Genomic DNA, 26,273 nt, shown 5'->3' on the forward strand with positions numbered 1-26,273 from the left:
ACAACATGAATTACAGCGGCAAAACTCTCAAATCGGGTAAGTCTGACATTTTATTACCTATTTTTACACATGCTCCCAAGTGAGCCCTCATTTCCTTTGAATGTATTTTAAGCTGGTATTAGTATCAGTAGTGAAATTACTTGAAAAAGCATGAAATCGGTGACTTGTTTCAAATATTAATCTATCTTCCCTGCCATCTTCTATAACCATTTCAAAAAGTTAGTAGCTTTTCAACAAATCTGGCTTTGATTTATGGCACTCCCAATAGGAAAAACACATTCTAGATCAGCATATGTTGAAAAGTTGTTTTAAAAAAACCCCACAAACAAACAAAACACATACCAAAACACACTTGTATATGCATCCTGCTAAACTACAGATTTCTTCTAGTGCAACAAACATAGTATCAGGGATCTGGAACAACAGCATCCATGCGTACGATCACTGAGCTGTCGTGTCATTATGCGACTAACTTCTATTCTAAGGAACTGCACTCATCGCTATTTGCTTGCATTAACTTACAAAATTATCTATTTTTTAAAATATATAGATATATTAAAAAAAACCCCAGCATGTAAAGATGTGTAGAAAAAAGGTACTTATTTCACGTGTCTCTGTTTTCTAATGCAGATTATGGCCCCCATGAGTCCCCAAAGCTGAAGTGTACGTACAGTCTACATGAGGACCCTCTTAAGAGAAAAGTGCTTTAAGCACTCAGGCTACCTGTACACTTCTGCTGTAAATGAAGCAGACTGTCTTCAAAAAAACAAACTTTAAACATTTGGAAAAATGAATTTAGTCTACAGGTGGGAATGCAGAATAGAAAATTGAGCCTTAAAAGAAAGATGGGATGGGTTTAGTTTCAAATTCCATAATTTGAGGATGACCTTTGCATCAATGCAAATTTTGTCTTTAAATCTCCTTACCTACCTCAGTTGGAATAGGGCTATTGGCAGCACTGTGCAGTTTGTTTTAATAAGAGAAAATACACTTTTCTTCTGGAGCTAGTTTCTAAACACCACCCCTTCTCCCACCACTACTCCAGCCTCTGCAAATAATAAATCAATCACAAAAGCATGTTTAAACTGTGGGGAAAAAATATCTGCAGGTCATTAACAGAGCTACTGGGTTACTAAAGTTTCACTGAAGTCCTTGATAATATAACTGGGCCCTGGAAATAGATGACTGACAAACAACTCCAAAATATTCTCTCCTAAATAGCTATGAACCATACAGGTTTTCTGTTTTCTTGATGGTGATGCTCAGCTGAAACAGCTCTCTTGACATTCCACAGGATGAAACCACTTCTTGTCTATTTGAATGTTATGGACAGAGGAAGGAGGAAAGGGAGTAACTTTTATGTATTATACATATATCTATAAAATTTTGCTTGTGTTTAAAAAGATCTCCCCCACCTCCCTGAAGGCTTTTGAAGTTTTTCACTCTACTTTTTCTGATATCAATGAATTAAATGGAAGACTCTTACATCACCACTCACGGAACAGTTCTACCACATCTGAAAACCTTGATGGTCAAGCACGATAAGCAGCACAATGCATCTCCTTCTTCAGTTTTAAATAGACGGTTGCTTGTTGCTTCTGTCATGACTGCACATATGTAAGTCATCGTATCCTCTGGCTGGTAGCAAGTAGCTAACAGTACTCTTAAGTCTGTCTTACTTGAGTAACAGGCCCTACCCGAGTCTGAAGGAAAAAATCTTTGGGGATGATGACTTCCATCATTACGGGAGCAAATTAAAGCAATATGAGACAGAAGTCATTTCAGACTTTTATCATCCAATATATTTTCTAACATGAAAGCAAAAGGTATCAAAGTAGCAGTGGTAAACTGTGACATTCAACTGGTTGTCCCTTATGTTTCTGAGACAAAAATCAATTCATTAAATTTGGCTCTAATTTTAGATTATCCATCAGGAGACTGCAAAGTTCTGTAACTGTCCCAAGGTAACTCAGCTCTTGCTTAGGTAGCTTGTTAAAATAAACAGACCAGTGAAATTATTTCAGTTTTAACCGAGTGGCAAGCATCCCCTGGCTGCAGCATGTTTAACGAACAGCGGTACTGTACCGCATTCCAGTGCTGACTTGTTCTGTTCACTTCTTGTGGCTGCGACTCACACAAGAGTTTTTACAAAACCATGTTAAGGTGCCAAAAGCCGTCAGTGGTTTTGCAGCCTAAGCCCTCATGCGTGTGGCAGACAACCCAACACCTCCTAGGTCTTTATAGTAAAGCCTGCGTTTCTTCCTTACAAGCCTCCACATCCATTAGCAGAAATTTGGCAAGATCCGGCAAACAACTCAATTACCCTGTTGCTATGGTTCTGCAAAGTGGTGACGACAGACTTTCCTTTGATCAAGACATTACCGTTTCCTAACTACGATTGTGATCGTAAAGGTACGATCGTTAAATGAATCTTGGTATCAGAAGTTTCGGCTCCCTTCTCAGCCAACTCAGGAAACAAAATAGGGCCAAACCCAGAAGGGATGAAAAAGTTTCAGCAAAATTCCACAGTCAAAGTTATTCTTTCTTACAGATTCACTGCATAAATCCTCGTATAAATAAAACTCCCAACTACTTTGCCAGCAGCAGGAAGAGGAGAGGGAGAGAAGATGGGATCAGGTGGCAACAAATGATAGCCAGAGAAATGTTACTGGTTTGGGAAGAGCTACCTTTCACTGAGGGAATGGAATCCATTCAGATCCTTATGACTACTTAGTTTAACTACCATCAGACACAAATCCTAAATTAATACAGAGGAATAACTACTGAGAACCACAAGCATTTACATCAGCTCATCTCTTATGTTCTATGGAAACAGACCAGGAGCATTCCATAGTGCTGCCAGTTGCCACGCTGTAGTTGGAGGGACAGTAGCTCTGTAAACTACTATGGAGGTTTGCAAGTGAAAGGCCAGTTAAGCTCTAAGGTCTTGATTTGAACACTTAATACAGAGTTGTGAAGTGCAGATAACATTTTACTGGTTTTACCCAATACTCAGTAAAACCATTCCAGTTAAATGACACCATAATAGGACATAACACTGGGGGGGAAAATGGTGGATGTTTCCTGTGTTCATTCCATGTTATGCTGGTTTCTCTTCCTCCTCCCTATTTCCTTCAAATGGGTCAAACCACTCAGAGATGTAACCAATCAAAACTAGACAAGACAATGTCACAGGAAACATACCAATTCTGAATCAAAAACTAAAAGCATTTTTCTTTGCTTATAGAAGGCCAAATACTTGTGCGACTGATCTGGCATGGGGAAGAGCAAAAAAGTTAAGCAGAAACAGCAATCTACTAAAAATTCAGTTTTCAAAATGCAACTGTCATTCTTCATTCACATCAACACACATCCCTTCCTTGCACAAACACAGGTTACTCGGCTTTGGCTTTAGGCTATCACAGCTGGTCCGGTGAAATTTCGTCTGTTATTGAGCAGATCAATACCTGCATCTACCCTGCACACATCCCCCATCCACCAGCCCAGTACCCCTTTGCTCTCCTGCCCTCCACCTTCCCCAAACACCGTTCTTTTCTGCAGGGTGCTGGAAAGAGAGGAGAATGCCATTTTCTCCTCCTACTAGCTTTCAAAGTTCACCTTGAGCAGCTCACCGATGCTTACATGACATATTACAGTAACCAGGCTGTTGGCTGGTTGTAATTACCAACGGTTATGTTAGCCAAACAGGCCTGCTTCAGTGACATCTTCCCCATCCACGCTTATTTGTATGTCCTTCCTTTGCATGCATGTTGAATACAGCACAGATGTTCCCTCATACATTCATCCTATGTCTCAACTTGCATATATTTCTAACATACAGAAAAATCAATCACGAGGCAACCTAGTATCTCTTTAAAGTTGCTTTCAAAATTACTGTTGAAACAGCCAATTCTGTAATTCCTTTCCATCCTCATATGTTTGCAGAGATCTGCACCAGAAGTTTTATCCTTAATCATCTGGAGATAGCTGCTCTTGCTATCAGGCAAGTGCATACTGACAAAGCGCAGAAAGGAACAGAGACCTGACTATACTTCAGAGACAAGGTGGATTAAGGTTGGGTATGAAATTGAAGTGCAACAACTGACGTGCCCACAAGTCTGCAGTGAAAGGGAAACATAAAAATAGGGGGCCTCCCCTTTAGGTGTAACTTCCTTTTTCTATGTAACTGTCCAAGTATGGAGACAACTCCTACAAAGACGAGAGCTCCATGCATATACAAATTCTAACAGTAAAAACTTACCAACAAGCTTACACTGCATTTGTTCTGGGAGAATTTCTTACTACTTCTTTGTAGAGGCAGTCATGAACCATAACTTGGAATGAAAGCAAGATGAGAAAATAGGTGTTCACATCACTTGATGTGTTTCCTATAAGCCTGTCAGCTAAAGCTCAAAGGAGAATGCCAGCAATTGCTTTTCACGCCCAGAGCCTGGCAGCAAAGCCGAGGCAGAGAGGAGAAGAGAAGAGATTCAGCTAGAGAAGAGGTTGCTAACCGAGATGAAGGTGCCGGCCAGCTTCTCTAACTAATGGAGACCGATCCAAAAGGCCGGAAGAGCAGCTTTCAACTTTCACACTAAGCAAACATGTTTTTCAACCAAATAATTCAAGGGGCTGTAGAAACCGAAGAATCCCACCTGCCACCAGTGCCCATCTCTTGGTGGATCCTCGGGCGGCTATCACAGCCTGAGCTCCCCAAGGGTCCTTCTTGCATTGCCAGGGCCCACATGGCACTGCTGCGTGGTCACACCAGCAAATCCACAACCAGCTCAGCTCAACCTGAAACTACTTTTCAGGGGGAGACGCTAATTTGAGGCTCAGTACTGTACCAGTGCTCATTTCCATAGGGCTTACAAGAACTTCCATTATTTTATTCATTTCATTGCTCCTTTTGTCAAACCTTACTGAAGCTGACCAACAAGCTTAAACATCTTTTGTGGGTGACAGCAGAGAGACAGAAACATGGCAACTCCTGTGAGCTTGGCTTCCCTAAAACTTCAGGCTAAGAAAAGCCTATGAAGTGTTTTATACAACATCCCTGCAGATCCAGCTGGCCCTGCAGCTCTGCACGCTTCAGACAGGATGCACAGAAAGATCCCGTCTTGCGCTCATGATGGAGAAATAAGAGACAGTGAACGTGTCTGGTTTTCACAGGTCATGGAGTCTGCTGGAAAAGCCCAAGGACAATGCACACTGGTAAAAGAACAAACTTCGGCATTTCTCTTAAGTGCCATTCAAATCAGATGCTTTGCCTTCCCCCGCTGCCCCCCCTTTGGATTCTGACCATTCAGAAAAGGCCAAAGGGAGAAATTAGCTTTCTTCAATGAATTCTTGAAAACAGACTAGAAGCAACTTCCCTCCTTTTCCCACAAGACCTAATTGTCTGCCAGTTCATCAGTGTTAACTCAGCGTCAAACACAATTATTTTAAAGCAGGGAGTGGAAAAGGTCTAAGACCCAAGTGATGAGTCAAAAACCAAAGACTACATGCATGTACTAGGAAAGGATTGCAAGAAGAAGACTTTGAAGCTCATGGATTTGGCAGAAGATGCCACCACCTTCGTTAAATCCAGAATTGGCATCTTCATTAATGGCACTAATTATTCATAAATTTTATATAGCCATATACAAATAAATATTATACTGGTATCCCTTTTTAAAAGAAAAGAAGAATAAAAAAGCAGCAACTACTTCTACAACATAACATTTAGACACTGTCATTTTAAGTAAGCCTTACCAAACTCCTGTGTTCACCAAAAGTATGCAGTGGAGTACATTCATGTTTAGCTTTTTTTTTTCTTCTCCTGATAGCCATTTAGAATTTGTTACTGTAAATACTGGTTAGTGCTAGGCACATAACACAATGTTACTGAAAACTATCCTAAAAAAAATAAATCAAATTTAAACAGCACTACAGCAAAGACAAAAATATACAAAACTAACTTTAACGTTTACTTTGCCTCAAATCAGAGCAGAGGCTCTTAATGCTGTGACTTAACAGCACTTTCACAGTCACATTCCCATCAAACATTAAAATGTTTATCTAAAAGCTGCAGTATAGATTTTCCCCTCGCCGTAAGGAAGGAAAGTTGTAAACTTTCTGACTCACAAGTTTTATGAATCTACAATGTTTCCACTCTGTTTAAACGAGCTGCAGACCTCCACAGGCCATTACAATTCACGCATTCCAGCTCAGCTCCGCAGGGATGCTTGCCATTTTCCATTACATAAGCTCAGGCTGGAGAGCCCCGTTAGGAGCGCTGCCATCCCCGCGCCCGCCCTCCCATTCCCGTCCCCCCTCATCAGCCACCGGGAGTCCTTCCACCGGATTCAAGGTTTCACGGTTTGGGAAAGCTAGGGGTGTTTTTATTACGGCGGTGTTCAGAAAGTGGCCCCGTTATGCCAGGTGTTTTACAAGCACAGTAGCAAGGGAAGTTCTTTGCCCTCGAGGGTTTGTGCCTTTGGTAAGACAAGGTTAACAGGCAGGTTAAGCAAACAAGGTTTTGGGGGGGCGAGAATGGGGTCAAGCCCGCGCTCCCACCCAAGTGGTGTATAGAAAAGTCAGACTGACAAGTAAAGAGAGCATATTGGACACTGACACTTGCCTTTTCTGCCTTTAAAGAAAAAAAAAAATAAATACCTTCATCTTAATTTCAGTCAATTAAGTTTCACAAGCATCCCGAGGTATCCAAAACAAAAGCAAACTTAGCAAGTTATTCTTGGGTTTGAGAAATGTTATGAGAGCTCCACACTAGTCAAACTTTGCTCTCTCTCAAAAGACAGCAAGTGGATACACATATGAAAGTAATAAACCCTACTCCCATTCTTCAAGTGCTTAAAACAATCATGGCACTAAACGAACACTCAAAACTGCATTTTAAGTACAAAGGGTGGGAGGATATTCGCAGAGGACTGGCTGTAGCCAAGGGTACTAGTTTTTCTATGCTCCCATTAAAATTTGATGGAGACTTTTGAAGAGGGCGATTCAGAGCTAAGCTCCGCTCTCGCTCTCGTCTCCTCCCCACTGACGCTGGCTGTACTCCATGGGTTAGGGGACCACTTGGGGAATACTGCACTCCCTCGGCAAGATTTTCACCTCTTTTAACGGAGACTTGCTTCTAACAGCATCAACCATTCAGAGCATCAAGATAGCTGGCATCATAGTGCAACTATCCTTCCTTCTCTAAACACTGGGAGGATATTTAACAGCTCGTTCTCGCTAGAATTATTTCAACTTGCAGATAACTTGATTATTGTAATCGATGACCGTCATTTGAAGGCGTGCTCTTCTCCTTGAGGCACTCTGCAAACACTTATGTATAGGGAACGCTCAGAACTTCAGCCAGCCACAACCAAAAGTTACTAAGCTCCAAATCCAAATGTTAAAAGGTGTCAGGATGTTAGACAGGAATTTATCAGACACCACAAACCACAGCTACTTCATGCCATCTTTCAGTCCACACTGGGTACCCTCCTACTTGGCATATGGGACTACAGAAGCAGGGAAGAAAGCTCAGTCTCGCAGCCCTGGTCACTTCAGGAGATAGAAATGACCAGCTCTACCTATATGAGAATATTCTCAAGATTTCCTGCTCCTCTGCCACAAGGCATGTTTTTTCTGGTGACAAAGTGGGGAGAGAGCGCTGGGCTTTTTTTCCATCCAGCTCTGCTTTAGGCAAGTAGAGACAACCACAGTGGTAAACATACCCTCAAGATACTGGCATTTTTATACTAGGATTCCTTTAAATGGGCTTCCAATTTCAAATATTTTTAAGAAAAATACCAGCATAAACAAGAACTGTAGAAGAGTTCCTGACTTGTTTCCTTCTCCTTGCATGTCCCATGCAAGTCTTCCATTTTGTACACACACTTTGTTAGGTGAGGGACAGGTCAGGGGGAAAACAATGATTTGGGAAGTTTCAGCAAAAACATACCTTTTGCAACAGTCCCTGGCTAATCACTGACTATTTCGTTTCCAGGACCTTTGCCCAATGTCACTGAACTCATTCTGTTTGCTGTTTCTTTACATACTCTCTCAGCTTATGACTTCATTCACTGTCCACTGCAAGTCCCCTGCCTTTGTCACTGAACAGAAAATTAATAACTTACGTCTTTCTGCTTATCACGGTAGCTTTGTGCTCTGTAGAAGCTTATCGGAGAGCTCTTGTGAAAGCAAAATCCATTAAATCACATTACTGCTGACATTTCTCACAGGCAGAAGAGTAGCAGAGATTAGTAGGCAATTCACCACTTGGGCCTTGATTACTTGTCAACACCACTTTTTTACATGGTGACTGTACCCACAGTCCAACCATGGTTTTGGGAGGGGGGCATACAGCTCCCCAGCTCGGTGCTCAGTGGTCTGCAAGTCAGATGCGGGCTTCATGCCTGGAAAATCTGTAATTCTCTACTAGTAATTCTCCGAATTATACAGATAACCTGCGTAGTAAGGAGCACGCAGAAGTTTATGGACCCCTTTTCATGACAGCTGTCATCTGACTGAAGGATGGCAGCTTCATCTCCAACCATGAAGCAAGTTTTCTACAACCAAGATTTAAGTATACACAACCCTGATTACATCTATTGATCAGGTGGATACTATTTAACGAAAGGCATGGCTCCAGTGGAATAGTCACGTACAAATCTACACCTCCGTGTACAGGCACTGGGCAGCGGGGGGGAGCGTAGAACTGTACAGGCAATTCTAGAAGCTCACAAAAGGCTTCCAGTATATTTAACTCCCCTTCTGTCCGTACACTTTATAACCTGGTACATTATGTAAGTTTTCCATATTGGTTGTTCTCAGTGGCATTGAACACCACAGTACATCGAGTCTAAGTGGCAATTCAGTGACTGACAGAAAAGTATGTCCTTCGTGGTTTGCTGGCAAAATACATTCTGGTCTTGCAGTGCTAAAAATTTTTTAGAGTTCAGTGAAACTGTTTCTATGATTCTGCATTACAGTACTCTGAAGTTTAGCTAGTCCTTCTTGGACATTTACCATTGCTCTGGATCCACCCAAGTACAACAACTCTTGCTTTTGGTCTCAGTTCAGAGCCAGTACAGTGTTTCTGTGTTAAGCTATTACAATTTTTAATGTCAGGTTGGAAATACAGAAAGGTAGGCATTTCTGTTTTTTCAGAGATCCTTCTGTTTAGAATGAGTCTTCTGTACAAAAAAATAATTTAAAAACACCACCACAAAATAAAAAGCTGTGCTTCATCTTCTTCACAGCCAACATTTGAAAGGTAACCATCACGAAGACATCTGTGCTTGCATGGGTAGGAGTATGCCAGATTAAGAGAAACAGGGAAGAGCAAGTGTTTTAGCAAAGTAGAACATGAATGATTTCCATTGGCATAGTGGAATAGAATTTAAGCAAGACTCTTGACATTTACCGCCTTAATAATGCTAATTCAAGCAAGAATTGCTAGCCTCTCTTCACTGTTTTTGCAGACCAAGCAGAAACATCATAAAAATACTGTAACTAGGAAAAGGACTCCATGAAAGTAAATCCAGTTCTCAAAGAGAACTCTGGGAAGAGAAGGAATCAAGTCACATCCCTGTGTTTAAATCTTATTTAACTTAGCGGAGTAGATGCAACGATGGGAGCGGGGTTAAGCCTTCAGTACCCACATTTCAGTATTTTGCACACTGTTAAAAATTAAGAACCAAACCAAATATTTAAATTCCTGAAAACATTCCCCACCAGATTATAAATATTTTTATGAGGCTAGATCAAGAGCTTAAACTAATTGCTAAGGGTTCCTTTGAGGTCTTTACATTAGTTACTTCAATGAAAAACAACCTCCAGGGTAGAGCATACCTTTACGCACAACCTAAATAAAAAGCCACCTCACTGAGCGCTCAGTAATGGGGGGAGGCAGGAAGAACAAATGCAGGAATTTCAGATATTTGTTAATTGCTTCTTATTCTATCCCAACAAAAAAATATTTTCCTACCACAAAATGTTTACTTAAGGTCACTATTTTAAATAAACCAGATTGAGTGGCATAGGGAAAACTCAAGTCCAAAGGTTTTTCTTTTTACGTGGGGCACTGACCCCTACTCTCATTATAGGCTATAAACATTTACGAAAGTTCGTCATCAGCTTGCTGAGACAACACATTTTATCTAGTTTCCTAGAGCCACGTATCAATAATCTCCAAGAAACTTTCCGTAAGACCGAAACTAGCACCTTCTCCTTCACCCCACATCTCAAAAGGTTTCTTGTGTGCATTTGTTTGTCAAGTAGCTAGCTTTTTAGTAGATGTAAGAAAACAACAGGACTGTGAAATATATTTTCTTATGTAAGGATTAAAATCAGAGCAAATTCATTGTAAGAGAAGGAAGTGCTAGAGAGCTGAAAGAATAGAGTTGACGTTAATTACTTTACTACTGATTCATCTTAGTTGGGTATATCTCCTGAAATAAGAACTTACCCGTAATAGATCAGTTGTAAACACTTTCCTTACATTTCCCTTTTGTTCTTATACTCCTCTACCACTGGTTTTAAAGCCATCAGTTGTTTCTGCATTCGTAAATATCCTCCTCACTGTCTATTTAACCAAAAATTAAGATGAAATTCTCAAATCTTTGCCAAGAGAAATGCATTTGACATGCTAAAATTAAAATCCCCCTTTCTATAAGGAGGGTTTTAACACATGAGATTCCCTTTCTCTCCCCCTAACACCCAAACTAATCCTTACCAGCTGCACGTGTCTAAGTTCACTTCAGCCAGCTAAGGTGCACTATTACCTTGCACGTGGTTTAAGTTCCATTTTCAGCTTGAACAAACAACTACCACGTGCTAGAAATAAAAACAAAACAAAACAATTCCTCATAGTATCATTATGCTACACGCAACTGGTCTTTGCCCAGACTATGCGCTGGGGAGCTGGAGAACACTCCCTTCCTGGTACTGTCCATTCCTACAGGAGCCACAGGCAAGTCTGAGGATGGAAACACTCTGACCACCTCCTTCACAGGGTCCAGCAGAGGAAAAAGAAGATCAAAGCCATGTCTCACACAACTAATCTATAGAGGGACAGTAGAAGGAAGGGAAGTTTTGTGATACTCTCCTGTGCTTGGCCTTATTAAGGATCCCCCCCAGTTCCTCCCTGCCATGAGGTCTAATTCTCAGTTATTAGGAGACCTGTGTCTCTTTCGATCATGGAAATTAAGTTGTGAATAGTCTGTATTGCTGCATGGGGCTGTAATATGCTTCTGGTTATTAAACAAACCTCAAGACAGATGAGCAGAGTTGGATATTCAAACAATAAAAGGATTTCTTAAGAGACATGAACTGCTTCTAGACTGGCCTATTTTTTAAATAACAGTTTTAAATTTAAGGGAGTATTAACCACATATTTCAGCGCTCTTGCATTAAGCATTTACTGTGTCTAGACACCACACATTTACTTGGTGGCTCATATGGAAGACGAGTTACTTAGTCCAATATTGTAGTCCACAACCCACAGGTGTAATTCTTACCAAGACAGCAAAGAAAACAGAAGCACCAAACATGGCCAAAGCAAAACCCTACTTAGTTTACTGTAAATACAGCTCACGTGAGCACCAAACGCACCTTTCCAAGTGCAGAAATGATTCATTTTCTCTGTACTCACTTTCAAAATAGTTTGGGGAAAAGTTCTCTCAGTAACACAACCACCTCCCTATCACCTTCATCTGAAGTCACTACAAACGCCAGTGAAACCTTCTTGCTAAAGGGAAGCATCTCTCCCTTTCCCTCATCATTATTCAGTCTCTGGCTGTAGTTTTAACATTTCTCAGAGACTATGCATACACTTCATTAGATCACTGATCGAGTCATTGCAATGGGTTTCCCACTTGTATTCGTCATTCCCTCTTCTTTCAGCCCTGGATCTACTTCATGCCCCTCCTTGTTCCTCCTTGTGAACACTGGGTCTACTGTTCCATGACAGAAGTAACAACACAAACGCATGTTAACACCAACAAATCCTGTATTAGCAGGGCTTGAGTTTCTATGGATGCTTTGACCTGGGATTAAAAAAAAAAAAAAAAAAAAAAAAAAGAGGGCTGAGGGAGAAAGACCTAAATAGAGTACTACCACTTAAGGAGCTGAAGTTTAAAAAGTCATGCAAAATAATCTCCATAACTCTGGGAGATCATTTCTCTTGTTCTTATTGTAGTAAATACCAATTCAGCAAGGAAGAGGTTTTCCTCCTAGCTCATACAATACTTAAAAGACCAGGGAAGCACATTTCTTTTATTATTTTTGATCCTAAAGTAGCAGACATATGCATCTAGAAAACCCTGCATTGCTCAATTTCCATTTACGTAGCACTAATGGTGTAATATATCCCCTGTAAGATGCAATTTCTAAGCAGTATATGTATTACGAGTGTCACTATATGCATAAAGAACTACAGAAAAAGCTATGCTATAACTGAAGTTTATACCAGCACAGCTGCAAAACTGTGTACACGTTTGCTATAACGATAGCATTTTCTATCTTCTCCTTATTCAAGTGTTTCATTTTTTTTCTTGGTACATCATACCTGAAAGCAGATACACGAAGCTGAAATTCTTCTCCAGTTTGCCCAGGAGCACAGTAAGAAAGCAGTCAGATGAGAGAGAGGTCACATCTTTAGAGCTTTGGTCATACACCACCACTTCCTGCTTGCAATCAATTTCAATCTGAAACACAAGTAATTCAGAATAATATAGGAAGCAGGGAGATGATTAAAAGCACCACATTATCACCTGCATCAGGGTTCCCACGTATTTGCTATGCAGCAGTTCAGATATATAGATTTCTTACAAAGCTGTACACAAAACAGTTTTTATTTTATACTTAATATGCCTGATCAGATTTAATTCCTTTGAGAGTTTGTAAATTGATTATTTGCTCCAGGTTGGAGCACACTCTGCAAACTTCTACCATTAGGTAATTTTATGTCACTTGTAAAATGCTTTACCTTCAGCTAGGTTGGTTGGTTTGTTTAAAAACTAAGCTTTTTAAAAGAAGGCCCCACCTCAGTTTCTGCTTCTGGGTTTTTTTGCATATAAATAGGAGACACCTTAAACTGCCTAAAGCCACACACATTTTATCCATCAATAGAACTTTATGTATAAAATACAGTTTAGATAATCAATAATAATAATAATAACAATAATAATAATCATCATCTTCAGTTTTTAACATGTCAAAGCAAGAATGTAATAGATTATTTTTGTACCCAAAGCATTTGAAACAAGTACCAATGGATTAAAAAAACGAAAACCCCCCCACATAGATACACATTAAGTTTAAACAGCTTAGCTATCTTCTTTCCACTGATAACACTACTAAAATAAAAAAACCAAAACAAACAACCAAAACCCATCAAACTACTCAGAAGAAAAGCATTTTAAACAGCAAATAGGAGCCAGGATTGACACAGCTACAGTTTCTTTCCAAACTGTATGACCACTTGCTAAGAAATCCCTACCACCGCAGATCCCAAAGAATCCTTTGAAGTTTAGAAGGAGAATGTTTCCTGCCTTAATTACATACATTTTAGGGACTGTACTTTACAAGACATACAAGAACCCTGAGAGCATTCTTTCTGAGTTATTTCTAAATCCCTCCCCATTACTCTGTCACTTATGACAAAGATTCCCAAAGATAAACTTAGTAGTAACCAATAGCCTCAGACAACAGCTCAGCAAAACTCAGTCCCCTAGTTTAAGTTTTTTGGTTTGTTGTTTTTTTTTTTCCAAATGAAATACCTAAATTATTACAAGTTGCTTTCCAGGCACTCCTTTAAACAAATACAAGGAATAAGAGGAAAATGACCCCTACCTTGTGTTTTGCTGAATGCTGAATGAGCTCTGTAATCAAAACTTTGTCCTGCTGCAGCCTCCGCTTCATAAGCTTGGAGCAGTTGATGTTGATGGCATCCAAGATGTGGGACGTATTGTATTCCACAAAGGGGCGGCTATCAATCAGCAGCAATTTTTCTGTACCACTCTCCAGCAAAGCCACCAACTTCTCGGCGACAATGGGTTGAGTCCTGATCATCTCATCGGCCATGACAACAATAAGGCCTCTTTCACCACCTCCCTCTCTAATTTGCTGCGATGATGTAATGGCTGTGTACTCAAAGGCTTAGCCACACCATTGTACTAGAAGTGTATGAGGTCATGCTGGTAGTGACTGGCAAAAGAAAAGTTAAACCCATTTTCAGAAAGAGCTCTTCAACTGAATGTCTCCTCCTGCTTCCAGTTGATGTGCTGTTACAAAGGGTTCATTCCACAAAGCAGCCCCTCACATCTGATTCATCAGGAAGATGACTATGGAGTAGCCATTTCACAATTCAAACAAAAGATGCTTTCTGGCTGCCGCTGCATTACATCATTCTTTACCTTTGCTCCCACCCATCAGCTTTACACCGGACTAGGAGCCTGTAAGAAGGAGAAGATTAAAAAAAACAAAAACAACCACCCACCCCCCCCCAAACCAGTTGAGGCCATGAAAGTTTGCAGAACAAAACAAAATTCAACTCTGGGGCTAACTGCACAGTGGTCTGTACCATATAATACATACACTCCTGAGAAGTTCCCCTCTCTGCTGTATATGCCAAACACCTAGAGAGAGTATTTGCAACTACAGTCTCTGAATCTATTCCAACTACCTTGCCTGGACAATTATCTTGTATTTCAGGCAACATACCCTGTCTTAATTGCAGACTTTTGTTGCTACTAGCTCTGCCTCTTCACAAGACTTTGTTAGAATATAATTAAGAGATACTGCCCCAAAACACGGTATTCCTTTCAATAGCAAAACTAATTAAATGTGTTTCAGCACTTCACCACTTAGTAAGGAGTTGTAAAATTAAGTTAGGATACACTTTTAAAGTTTAATGCCTTGGAAAGTATTTTACAAACCAGCACTGCAAGTTGGGGAACTGAAACTGTACAAAAGAAAGGACAAAACTTACATCCACCTCTCTCCTTTAAGAACATGGTTGAAGAGAAACCAGAAGAACAAGATGATACATCAGGACACAAGCATTTTATTTGAATTAATCACCAGACATGGAAGAGAGGCCTCGTGAATATACTACCGAAAGGTAAAGCAGTGAGCTCTGTCTCTGGTCCTTCTGGAGCAGGTGGGACAGTTACATGAGGTGCATTACACTTTTCATACATGCTAAATAATGTCTGAAGCAAACTATACTTTTGTAAAATTAGATCCTGACAGCATCCAAACCACATCAGCCAAAACGGCAGCAGCAACAGCCGAGCAGTAAAAACACCTGACGTGTTTCACAACCCATTTGTATTACTGCCTCACAGGTGTCCTCAGGCTTTTCAGAGCCTCCCAAAACACAGTTGGATGGAACAAGTCCCTGTAGGAACACTCCTCACAAGGGGCTTTGTCCATGAGAAGTTTAGCTGCCTTTTAGTGCACATAGTGCCACAGCTACAGATGCAACAGAAAACACAAGACAACTTGCTTTGCTCCCACAGTTCAAAACACGGTCTCTTAGTGCGATCATGGATATTTACAGAGACAGCTATCTACGTAAGGCTGCAAACAACCACTCCGGAGAAAACACAAGCCACAGGTTCCGCTGCCTTGGTAATCAACTCCAGCAAGAGGGGACAGCTGAGGGTGGTAATTTCTTCAGCCGAGGTGGTGGAGCTCACAGGTTAGAGCCTGGACATGAAAGGACAGGCCTGACAGAGTCCCTCACCTCGTTAGTGTGGCAGACCTTTTCAAAATGAGCAATCCGGGCTCAAATCGGTGCAGGGTAAAGCCAGCTCAGCAAGAAACCACGTTTCTCCAGTTTGCGTGTCTCACGCTATCGCATTCCCTTTTCCTGTTTGGGGAAGCGATTTTGGGTCAGCAAAACTACACACCGCCTCTTGCACGAGGCCAAGTGTGCCTTCAAGTGACTCTTGTGTCAGTTCTGGCCCGTGCCACCCAGCCTATGACCCAAGCAGCCTTTCCACCTCTGCTTTCTGCTGGCTGGGACAAAGCAAAGTAACACAACTGTCACAAAACTGAAGTGGCCAGATGAAGAAAATAAAAATCCAATTGATTGACACTCTTGAGGCAGCGAAACATTTGTAAACAGAAGCAAGTTATGAGAATACATTTTCCTGGATTCTTAATGTATGTATGGGTACAAATGGGATGAAGATTTTTTATCTTAAAAAAAAAAATAATTTTACATCTTCAGCTTAACAGGTTCAACTGGAAAACCTACAGTCTACTTACAGTGTTGATTTGCTGCTTCAGTTTGAAATGTTTATTGTCTATCTTAATTGCAAGAGAAGTAATGAATTCAAACTAATTTATAGATAGTTTATTAAAAGTCCTGTTACAGCAACAGGTCAGTTGCATTTAGCAATGGGAAATCCCAGGTCAGCAGATGTTTTACTCATTAGGTATATTATACAAATCTACCTATACAAAATCTTAAATAAATCAAATTCTGAGAAAAGTACAAACTTCACTTTAACCACACACAAAAAAAACAACCTGAAAGAAACTTATTTTGTGAGAGTTTCATGTAGCAATACAAAAAAATCACCAGGTTTCACATAAACAGCCATTAGGTTGACAAAATGTGATTTTCTATTTGCCTTGACTCTAGTGCTATAGAGCCAGTGCTTTCAAGCTTGTCCAGATAAATCGAAGTGTATAGCAGGGAAATGCATATTGCTCTAAATGACAAGAATTATTGGAAAAATTACTATACTAAGTCTTAATTAAACCTATTAAAAAACCTCCCTATCTTTGCAACGTGGTTGGCAGGTGTGCTCCCCCTCAAAGAGCAGTCATTATATACTGGCCTCAGGAAGATATCAAAAGACTATTGAGTAAAAAAGTAAGGGGGGGAAAAAGTGAAACTTGATAGTTGTGTCCATTTTTTTTTCCAGACAGAAAAAAGTATTCTGCATTTTTTTTATTTCTCTGTACATGTTCTGTCATGAATTTTGATTCTCTTTTATTCGTATCAAAGGCTGCCAGATACCAAACCCACTGAACTCAGTGAAAACTTTTCCACTGGCTCTAGTGGGAATTGGCTCTAGCTCCTTTGTGAGCTAGACAGTTTGTTCGTGAACTAGACAGTTTGTTTTGATGGGTAAATTGCTGACTTAAAATCCAAGTAATAACAGGAAAATAAAGCAGCTGAGAAACTACAGAACTCTAAAACGGAGGCTGTTAAAAACACATAATTTTTAATTTGCAACTTTCAGTCTGGGTATATTTCTTATCTGCTAAATGCTTACTGCTCGCTGTCTCAGCCTTCACTCTCGTATGATAGAAGTTTGTTTCAGAAGACCCTTAAAAAGAACTGAAACCAGTCACATATGGTGACTGGGTAAAGAGCATGTAAAGAACATAAGGCAAGTGGGCTACCAGTCAAGAATCCTTTTAAATAACACTATTACCTTAACATGTAGCTATGTGTTAAGTTTCTGAAAGCATTCTGCCCATGGCTTGAAAGTAATAAACTTAACAGTAATGTCACCTCAAGTTATTGTGATTGAAATCCTATTTTGACAGGAGCAGCTACGTTGGGCGGGGGAGGAACAACATTTTTATCAATTACAGGTTTTTGTTTTATTTTAATTCTCTCTGTTTCTGGTATGATCAGCCTTTGGGACTCTTCCTTCAGACCTATCTAAACAAGAGAAACTGGCAGCCTCCTGCTTTAGGTAAACACTAGAGCTCTCTTCCCATTCCTGGTGACTGCTCTTATCATTCAGCTACTATGAGGTGTTGAAATATGTTTCATTTCTAATCATAGTCTGTAAAAAGCTAAAATTCAATTTCTTGACCGTTCTCTTTCTGCTGTGCTACTTGTGACTTGGATAGCAATGGTATGTATTAACACCGTACTGTCTCATAAAATGATGCAATATAACACTTTGCCCTAAATAGGTCATTATGTTGCTGATCTGCAAGCTAGGAAACCATCTTAGCCACAGGATGTTCTACACTGAAATCAGGATTACGGAAAAGTGATCTGTAATTGAACTACAAGAATACTGCATGAAGTCATTCACATACACACTGGTAATACTGCATGGCTTCTTCCTCCTTGTAGAGGGACTGCAACATGTGGCACTTCTTGTTACCTCTTCTTTTAAAGAAGAAAATTAAACTTTTAACTCACTGTAAAACTAAAAAGATCTGTTCCACGCTTGCCGAGTATCTTTACAGTTTCTCCATACTGTTTAAAGAACCAAAACAAAAACCATACCATCTTCCATACAAACAACGGTGGATCTCTAATATGTATGTGTAATGCTGCCACAGAACTACAAGATCTCTCTTCGCCTCAGGGGTTCCTGTCCCCATCCCAAATGGCTCAGATGGAGCGAAGCAGGCAACCACATAACTGGAAACCTGGCACTTAAGTTGTGTGTTTGATTCTTCAGTCAAAATAACTCACATTTTGTATGCACTCCTAATTTCTACTTCTACCACTTCGACTCCAAGCAATTCCCTTACATCATAGCAGTATGCTTGTTTGAGTTACCTCAGGTTTTGGTTCATATGATAGCAACCATTTTTAAAGAGGCAGATGTAGCAAGAATGTATTTTAAAAACTCTCAGAATGACACTCTAATTCTATCTCAGTTAAGGAACTAGCAAAGAGCTTCTAGAAGCCTTGCTACAGTCTCTGAAAGACTTCTGCCTCACATAAGAAGATAACCTTGAAGTTGAACCTTGGTGTCATAAATGCTCAGCTGTTTTGTTCCTGACTTCACTAATGCCTGCTTTGTCAGGTGCCTACAGCAATGCTCCCACATACGTCACTGCTGCATGGCAAAACACCAACAAAGTAACTTTACAGCATCTGAATATCAGAAGGTCCTGAATGGCAGCTTTGCATACTCAGCCTGAGACACCTGAAAGAGCTGATTTTTTAAAACCCATATATTCTTCTAGAGGCAAACACATGCACATATGAGAAAAACACTATCCTCCCCTCTAGTCAAGTTCCCTTTCATGTTTCTCAGGATGCACACCAGCATAAAAAAGAAAGCCAAAAGCTGAATCAAAACACAGAGGTAGGAGATCCTAAGCTGCAGGACACATGCCACTGCTGGCACATCAGGTGTTTTCAAAGCAGTATTTGGCTTCAGTGTTACTGAGCTGGGAGCTGCCAGTGGTTCAATAGCTGGTGCCAATACCTTCAGCACCAGTCCCTATCGCCACAGCCACATGTGATACTCAACAGACAGGCCTACGCAAACTCCTGCATCAGGGAGGAACTTCTGATCCAGGGATCTCAGGGTGAATTCCCACTCCTGCAAGATGTTTTTTCCCCCCACAACATCTATGATAGCCACAGCATTCCCTCACCAGCCTCAGAAAGATGGAAATAAAAGTTGTTCTGGACAGATGCTTGTAACCTATGCTACTAGACACTGAGTGACAACCAAGGAGAGAGAGGGCTGATCCTTGCTCAAGTTGCTACTCATCAGTAGCGAGAAACACAAAGTGTCTATGGAGCTCAAGAGAAATAAGATTTCTAAGTGACAGTGAGGAATGGCTATACTTCTGAATTCAGCAAGTAAGCCAATAAATTCCAGAGATAAACAACTGTGTAATAAAGTGTAAAGTCTGGGAAAAAATACGTAACTGAGGTTACAAGAAGCCTATGTCTTGCCTGCCATTGTGCAGACCACACAGGAATGAGATTAAAAATGCTTGTGATTTAAAAGAAGAGCTGTGTTAACAAGGGCTCGTGTTCCTCAACTGAGTGGAATGAGGGTGTCTTTTGGTTTTTCAGATGACTCAAACAAGTGTCATCATCTCATAAGCACATCATTTCCTCACATTGGTTGGGGGGGTGGAAGAACACAGACTTTCCTCCCAAGCACGCTCCACTTTTGTGCAAGAGTGGAGAGCAGCAAGAATTCACTCAAATAGAAACACATAGATTTAAAATAATTTTTTTAAAAAGTCACTTATGTACCATGTTCATAAAAAAGAAGCAGTTTTAAGAATTTCACCCTGCTTTCCTTATCTGTATGATCAGAATGGCTGCTCTCTCCTCTCCTACTTTCAGCACATCTATACTTCAGATCTATGCAGTCAAAACAGATAGTGTTAATTTTCTTTTCCCTGTAGAAACAGCAGCCACATGCATTTTAGATTACACGGTGTACATTCATGAGAAAGGCAAGTATGATCCACAGGAAAAAAACAAATGAAGGAGAATTTTCTGTTCATTACTCTATTGTCCTTCATCCTACTTGACTAATTGCTCAGTTTTGATTATTAGTTCTAAAGAAAAGTCACCCCTCTTCATTGTGCTCACCAATCTGAAAACTGAGACTTGGAGAGAGTCAGAAAGCAAATCAACTTCCCATGAATAAGCTGCACAAAAGACCTCCAGTTTAGATTTCTAAGCTCGCTCTATTTCTACACCTACTGCTCAGTGACATTTTTACCACCAGCGATCTACAACAGCTGGGCCAAGCAACATGAATGGACCTTACATTTAGATAACAGCAAGATATTGCTTTTCATACAAATAGTGGTATTTGAAGTAATATAATGTGTTCTACTACCCAAACAAAACCAAAAAACACACCACCAAAACACCACTTTTTGCTGACCTACTCAACATAGCCCTCAAATACGTGCAACGTTCTTGCAAATATCATCCATGCACCATCACCAACTCTAAGCAATAAGCCAGATTATCATCACTTGCATTTACCAAGAAGCCAAGCTTTGACATTCACTTGTTCACATGGAACAATAAACATTTATTAAGTATTATAGCAGGGAAACCTGACTGATCGAATGTGAGCTCATGGGAAATGTTAGAACATGCTGTTGATATGTTACATCACTCTATTCAACAGCTTAGAGACTTTATCTGGGGACTCCCTTCTCCACCCATACAAGCAAGAAGCTCTTTCCATTTCAAAATACTTTTTTGTTGCAGGTTCACAGCATATAGTTCTGTGACACCCAGAATGAAAGCTTACCTAATCCACTCCAAACAAATACTGTAATACATAACATTTTTAGTTTCCTATTGCCTGGGACACTAGGCAACCAGGAAAAGAGTCAATGGATTTTTAGAAGATGATTCTCCCTGTATGACTTTCAAGTCAAAGCAACTGAAAATTCTGGAGTACTTTTATATGAATTCACGATTGTTTCATGTCAAAAGCAATTACTCACCTACATTTAAGTCAAAATCTAAACAGGCTGAACAGGACAAAGGGTGGTCCACATACAAAGGCCAGCAGAGGGAAATACCTAAACATTGGAAAAAAAAAAAGGAAAAAAAAAAAATCCTTATTACAAGACAAAAAAGCCCCCAGAAAATAGATTTCACACTTTCAGTGCAGTCATTTGCTATAAAACTCCCCCAAACACATGAAAACCTAGGTGAGAAGAGATTTATAAATGCTACCATTTGTTTACATGGAAAGGGTCTGAAATAGAAAGTTATGTTATACTGATTTTCTAAAAGAAAAGAAAAATCCCACAGCAAATCTCTCCACTATCTTTAAAAAGAAGAAAGAAAAAGGTTGGAGATACTTAAAAAAAACAACAAACAAACAAAAAAACCAACGGTAGCCTTCCAAGCAATTTGACACATCTCCCTGCTAGAAAACTAATCTCTAACTAGCATTCAAGGGTGATGCATTTGCATGAATTCAAGCAAATTCACAAACTCTTGTTCAGTATCTACTAATAGAGGAGATTGCCATAAGTAAGTCCGATTACACATATATTTTGTATGGACAAAGACTAACGAAACAGAACATCTCAGGTAATTAATCCCACCTCCCCACATGCTAAAAAAGCCAACACTGGAAACTGGTAACGCTGGCATCACCAATCATTACGTATAGTCATACCTGTACAACTTCTATACAAAGCACCTGATGTTCCTATGTGAACAAATTAAATAATAACCTTTACATGAGGAAGTAAAAATAAACACATTAGTGTCAATTCCAAATGGTTTCCTGGGAAGGTAAAAACAAAATTCAAATCATCACTATCAAGAGATGACAGCTACGCTTAATCACTGTAACATAAACCATGACAATAAATTATTGCCAAGCACTGCCTTATTACAAAATCCAGGAGTGGCTCTGAACCACGTAGTAAACGACACGACAACCACGAAGAGCCACCACGGCAGAGGGCTGAGCACATTATGACGGCGAACAGATGCAAAACCCACGTCATCTCGCAAGGAAAGGAGCTACAAGAATCGCCTCTCTGTCTTTAGGCAACAGTTCTAAAAACCTTGCAAACACCAACAGCAGAACATGGGGCTAGAGCCCTTCAGACAGATAATTAGAGAGTTTGCTACCCAGAACACGCTCTGTTCACTGGGACAGACACCTTGACTGTGACCCATGTGTTTGTCCCTGGGAGGTCCCAGGCTAGAGAGCTCCTCACTTGTCCACCATTAGCGCACAGGAGCATGTACTCCTACGAGAGCAGCGGGGTGGAGAGGTGGACAAGATCTGCGGAAGATTGTGCCAGGTCCGTTTCTTCCCCTGCCTGCTCCGGCTGGCAGATACCCCTTCCAGCCCCAGGAAGAGGCTCTGCAGATCTCCCTTGCTCCTGTTCCTAGTCCAGCGGCAGAAGGCAATGGAGAACGAAGAGAAAGCTCATCCTACTCATCATATTTGTTGCTATCCGCTTTTCTAATCTAATCCCTGGAAATTAAAAATAACCTAGTGCTGAACACTGATTAGGCTCTGCCTAGAGACAAGACCCTCTGATCAGAGACCACCTTGTGACAGTCCAAGGAAACAAAGTACTGGGACAAAAAGCATCTCCCTTTTTGTTTCTCAGTGCTTCACGTGCAGTTTCTGAAGTCTCTCTGAAAACTGCCAGGTAGTCTTCACATTCACTAGTACCTGCCATCCATGCCTCTCCAAAGTCCTTACAAATAAACTAGCTGCCACCTCAGGAAACTATATACTACTTTTTCCCCACTTTAATGAATAGAAGTAAATCAGGAGTTTAAAGCAGCCCATAAGAGCCCTCATCTCACCATTGGGCGGAACTAATTCTGCTGAAGTGCAGATGAGAAACAAAGCATATACTTAATTTCAACATAGTTTACTGGAAAGAGGTGTCACATTTTTAGAACAGGATCCACTCATGATTGAAGACCGAGCTGCTGCAAGTTCAGCCATAAGCATTAAGTGCATTTGGAAATTCCCTGGCAATGCTGTTAAAGGAACAGACATTTCCTGTAATTTTCGGAAACATTTTATATCTCCCCTCCTCCTTTTTAGCCTTGGTGGTAAGAAGGGGGAGGGAGAGAGAGGATACCATATTACCATTAAGTGAAATATGAATGAGCCACCCAAGTTTAAAGTGGAAACTTCAGCTATTTGTGCTTAGGAGAAAGTTTAAAAAAAAAGTCTTTCATCATTAAGAGGCCAGGATTTTTCTGCTGACTTTAGGAAAAGAAATATACATCCTTTCAATTAGGGTGAATTACAAAAGGATATAAACTTGCCTTTTTACTTACTTCTGGCAAATAAGAAGTCCTCCAGGCCTTATTTAAATACCTTTTTCCATTTTCCAGAATTAGAAATGGAAGCCTTTTTTTCTCCTCTCTTGCTCAGGGCCTTCCCTAAACTGCAGCTAAACGAACCCAACCAGTTGGGTCACACGGAGCGTTCCTCCCACAGCTACGGACGGCATTGTGGTGCCAAGCTGGAAGCCAGGAAGAGACTGAACAGCCAAGCGTGACAGCAGCCTTCCAAGAACCTCAGTACCTACCTCTCCTTTCCTAAAAGTTTAATCCTGTCCTTTCCTAAAAATCTAATCTTGTATGAAATACGTGGCATAAAATTTATAAAGTTTGCAATAAGTTATAAAATGATTTTATTTATCTACATAATCTGAGTATGAAGAGGTCCAACCCAAAGCCACAGCATGTAACATAAGAATTCACAAACCGAATTAAAACCAGAGGACAGCTGCCTATCCTTACAAAACACATCACGAGTGCTATTTGGGTCCTGTATACCGAATGGTGAAGATTTGTCATTTAATTGTGACAACTGGCAAAGTCCACGCTTGCCAGTCTCTACCAGCAACTGTATTTTAGTTTTCAATTCAAAGACACAACATACAAAACCAGAAAACCTTAAAGGGTTGAACTACTTTATAAATCCTCAAGCTGTTGAAATCCCATCATATCCTTACTCTTTGTAGAACAAGACTGCTTTACAGCAGCCCCTTTCATGATACCAAGGTTTCTATCTACTACACAATCCACACATCCCAAATCGACTGACCGCGTTCTGCAGCTCTGCAGACCAATATGAATGGTGACTTCTGTATTTTACATGATCATCTTTTTGCTGAGAAACAGATTAAAAGGAGGAGTGCCCTGAAGAGAAGTGCTAACTAAATATCAAGCACAGCAGTTGTTATAGTCCATGCTACTTCTTTAAAAGGCTTCCCATGAAAGAAGATAAGATGGGACCTCAGAGTCTTCAAATAAAGTTTAGCCTTTAAGTTTAAGGCCTTTTGCCTAGTGAGAGAGGGGGAGACATTCAAATATGGGTCTGCAAATAAGGAGCCAAAAATTTAGAATAAAAAATGCAACTCTGATCTGCTTTGTGGTCACTGTATGATGCAAACAGAAGGTGGATCTGAAGTCTTCATACAAGAACCAGGACGGATTAAAGGCAGAGGATAATGATGGTAATTTTATTAGTGAAATAAATCAGAATAGCTTCTGGGCAAGGCAGGGGTGAATTTCTTGCAACAGACTTGTTAATGACTCTTAAATTAAATTGAATGACTAAAGATCACAGTGAGTCAATCTCCTTTAAGAACAGAGACCTGTAAACTGCTTCTACCGTATGGTATGCTGTGGGTTAAAATGTTCTGGTCTTTCACCCATTTGAGGAAATGACACCAGTTCTCCCGGAAGGCAACATGCACATTCAACCCCTCCACATCAGGGCATGAGAAAGTTTGGAAGGAATTTCTTTTATTTTTTTCTTTTTTTTTTTAAACTGTCAACATTAATACTTTGTTTCTTCCTGCTTGTGCCTGAAAATACAGTGCTGCATTGCGCTGCATGCATGTCCTGTCAGCTGTACAGAGAAACATCTAAAAGTTTAAAAAAACCACAACAACCTACTAAGTGTTAATTAAATCCATTGTCAAACTCATTTAAAAAACTCTCTGCATGCTCAAAACAAAATCAATATTGTGAGCAGTGTGTGCCACATCGTGATAAAAGCACACAGAAACATTTTCAGAAGGGATGTTGGGCCCAACAAAACATTGACATTACACATATGTAAGCTCAGCCCTACTCAGTAAAGCAGTTAAGTTTAATTGGGTTTCTCCTTAAATGATGTTTATATGTCAAGGAGACAGAATAGATGGTGGAAAACAGTGAGTCCACACTGTATAGCCCAAGTATCTCAAGGTGGGTGTAGAGAAGGAAACATAGAGGTATATGGTATACAGCAATGGCTCCCCATTAATGTGGTGGAATAATTCCAAGTTGTTAGGTGTTCCCAGAAATTAAACAGTTGCAGTAATCCTGTTAAGAGGTCTTCTATTCTGGGCTGTGCAGAGTAGGAAGGGGTTCGGGCTATGACATGGAGTGACTGCTGAATTGCGGATGAGGCCCAGAAAATAAATTAACAAACTCCTAGATCCAGACGATTGGGACCTAAATCTCTCACCATGGTGTAAGACTCCTGACAGCTCACACACACTGGGAACAGAGCATATTTTCATACCTAATTTGTACCCACAAAGGTAATTCTGACAGCCTGCTTATTGCAATTGCTTTCATATTTTAATTTGATTGACAAGACGGTACCAACAGGGCCTCAGTTCAGGAACAAAAGCAGAAGTCATGGTATCTCACTGAGCTACGCTCCAGGTAACATGCCCTGGTACGTCTTTCCCAAAGGATCCCACGTGTTTCTCTGACTTTGAATCATGTTATAGAAGACCTGCAGTAGTGCTAAAGCCACATTTCTAGCATGGTAACTACACATCTGAAAAGAGAAGCCATACATATCTTTACAACAGAAGGAGAGAGGAGAGGGTGACTTATGTTCCCCAGTTGTGCCTCTTACATCACTATAAATATTACCATTTAAGTGGAGGAAGGAGAGTGACATAACCACAAAATATATTAATCCCCCTTAAGAACAACTGACAAAATATGACCATCATTACATCTAGTTTGCAAGAATTAAAAGGGACTGGGATTTTTT

At 40.3% G+C, this 26,273-nt stretch overlaps 1 protein-coding gene across 11 annotated transcripts in view; it reads right to left on the reverse strand.

Moving 5' to 3' along the window:
• DUSP16 (dual specificity phosphatase 16) overlaps positions 1–26,273 on the reverse strand; it is a 70,100-nt gene that overhangs the window by 18,606 nt on the left and 25,221 nt on the right. For 4 of the 11 annotated variants that reach the window (XM_052790997.1, XM_052790998.1, XM_052790999.1 and 1 more), the window contains 3 exons: positions 21,214–21,291; positions 13,846–14,447; positions 12,560–12,698 (listed from right to left, as the gene is read on the reverse strand). In XM_052790997.1, the coding sequence (XP_052646957.1) occupies positions 12,560–12,698; positions 13,846–14,076 (370 nt within the window). In that variant the 5' untranslated portion in view covers positions 14,077–14,447; positions 21,214–21,291. Of the gene's footprint in view, positions 1–12,559; positions 12,699–13,845; positions 14,448–15,742; positions 15,869–21,213; positions 21,292–26,273 lie in introns of all 11 variants that reach the window. The other 7 variants (XM_052791004.1, XM_052791006.1, XM_052791007.1 and 4 more) reach the window with 4 other exon arrangements.

The sequence above is a fragment of the Harpia harpyja genome, chromosome 6 (genome assembly GCF_026419915.1).
Source record: "Harpia harpyja isolate bHarHar1 chromosome 6, bHarHar1 primary haplotype, whole genome shotgun sequence".
NCBI lineage: Eukaryota > Metazoa > Chordata > Aves > Accipitriformes > Accipitridae > Harpia > Harpia harpyja.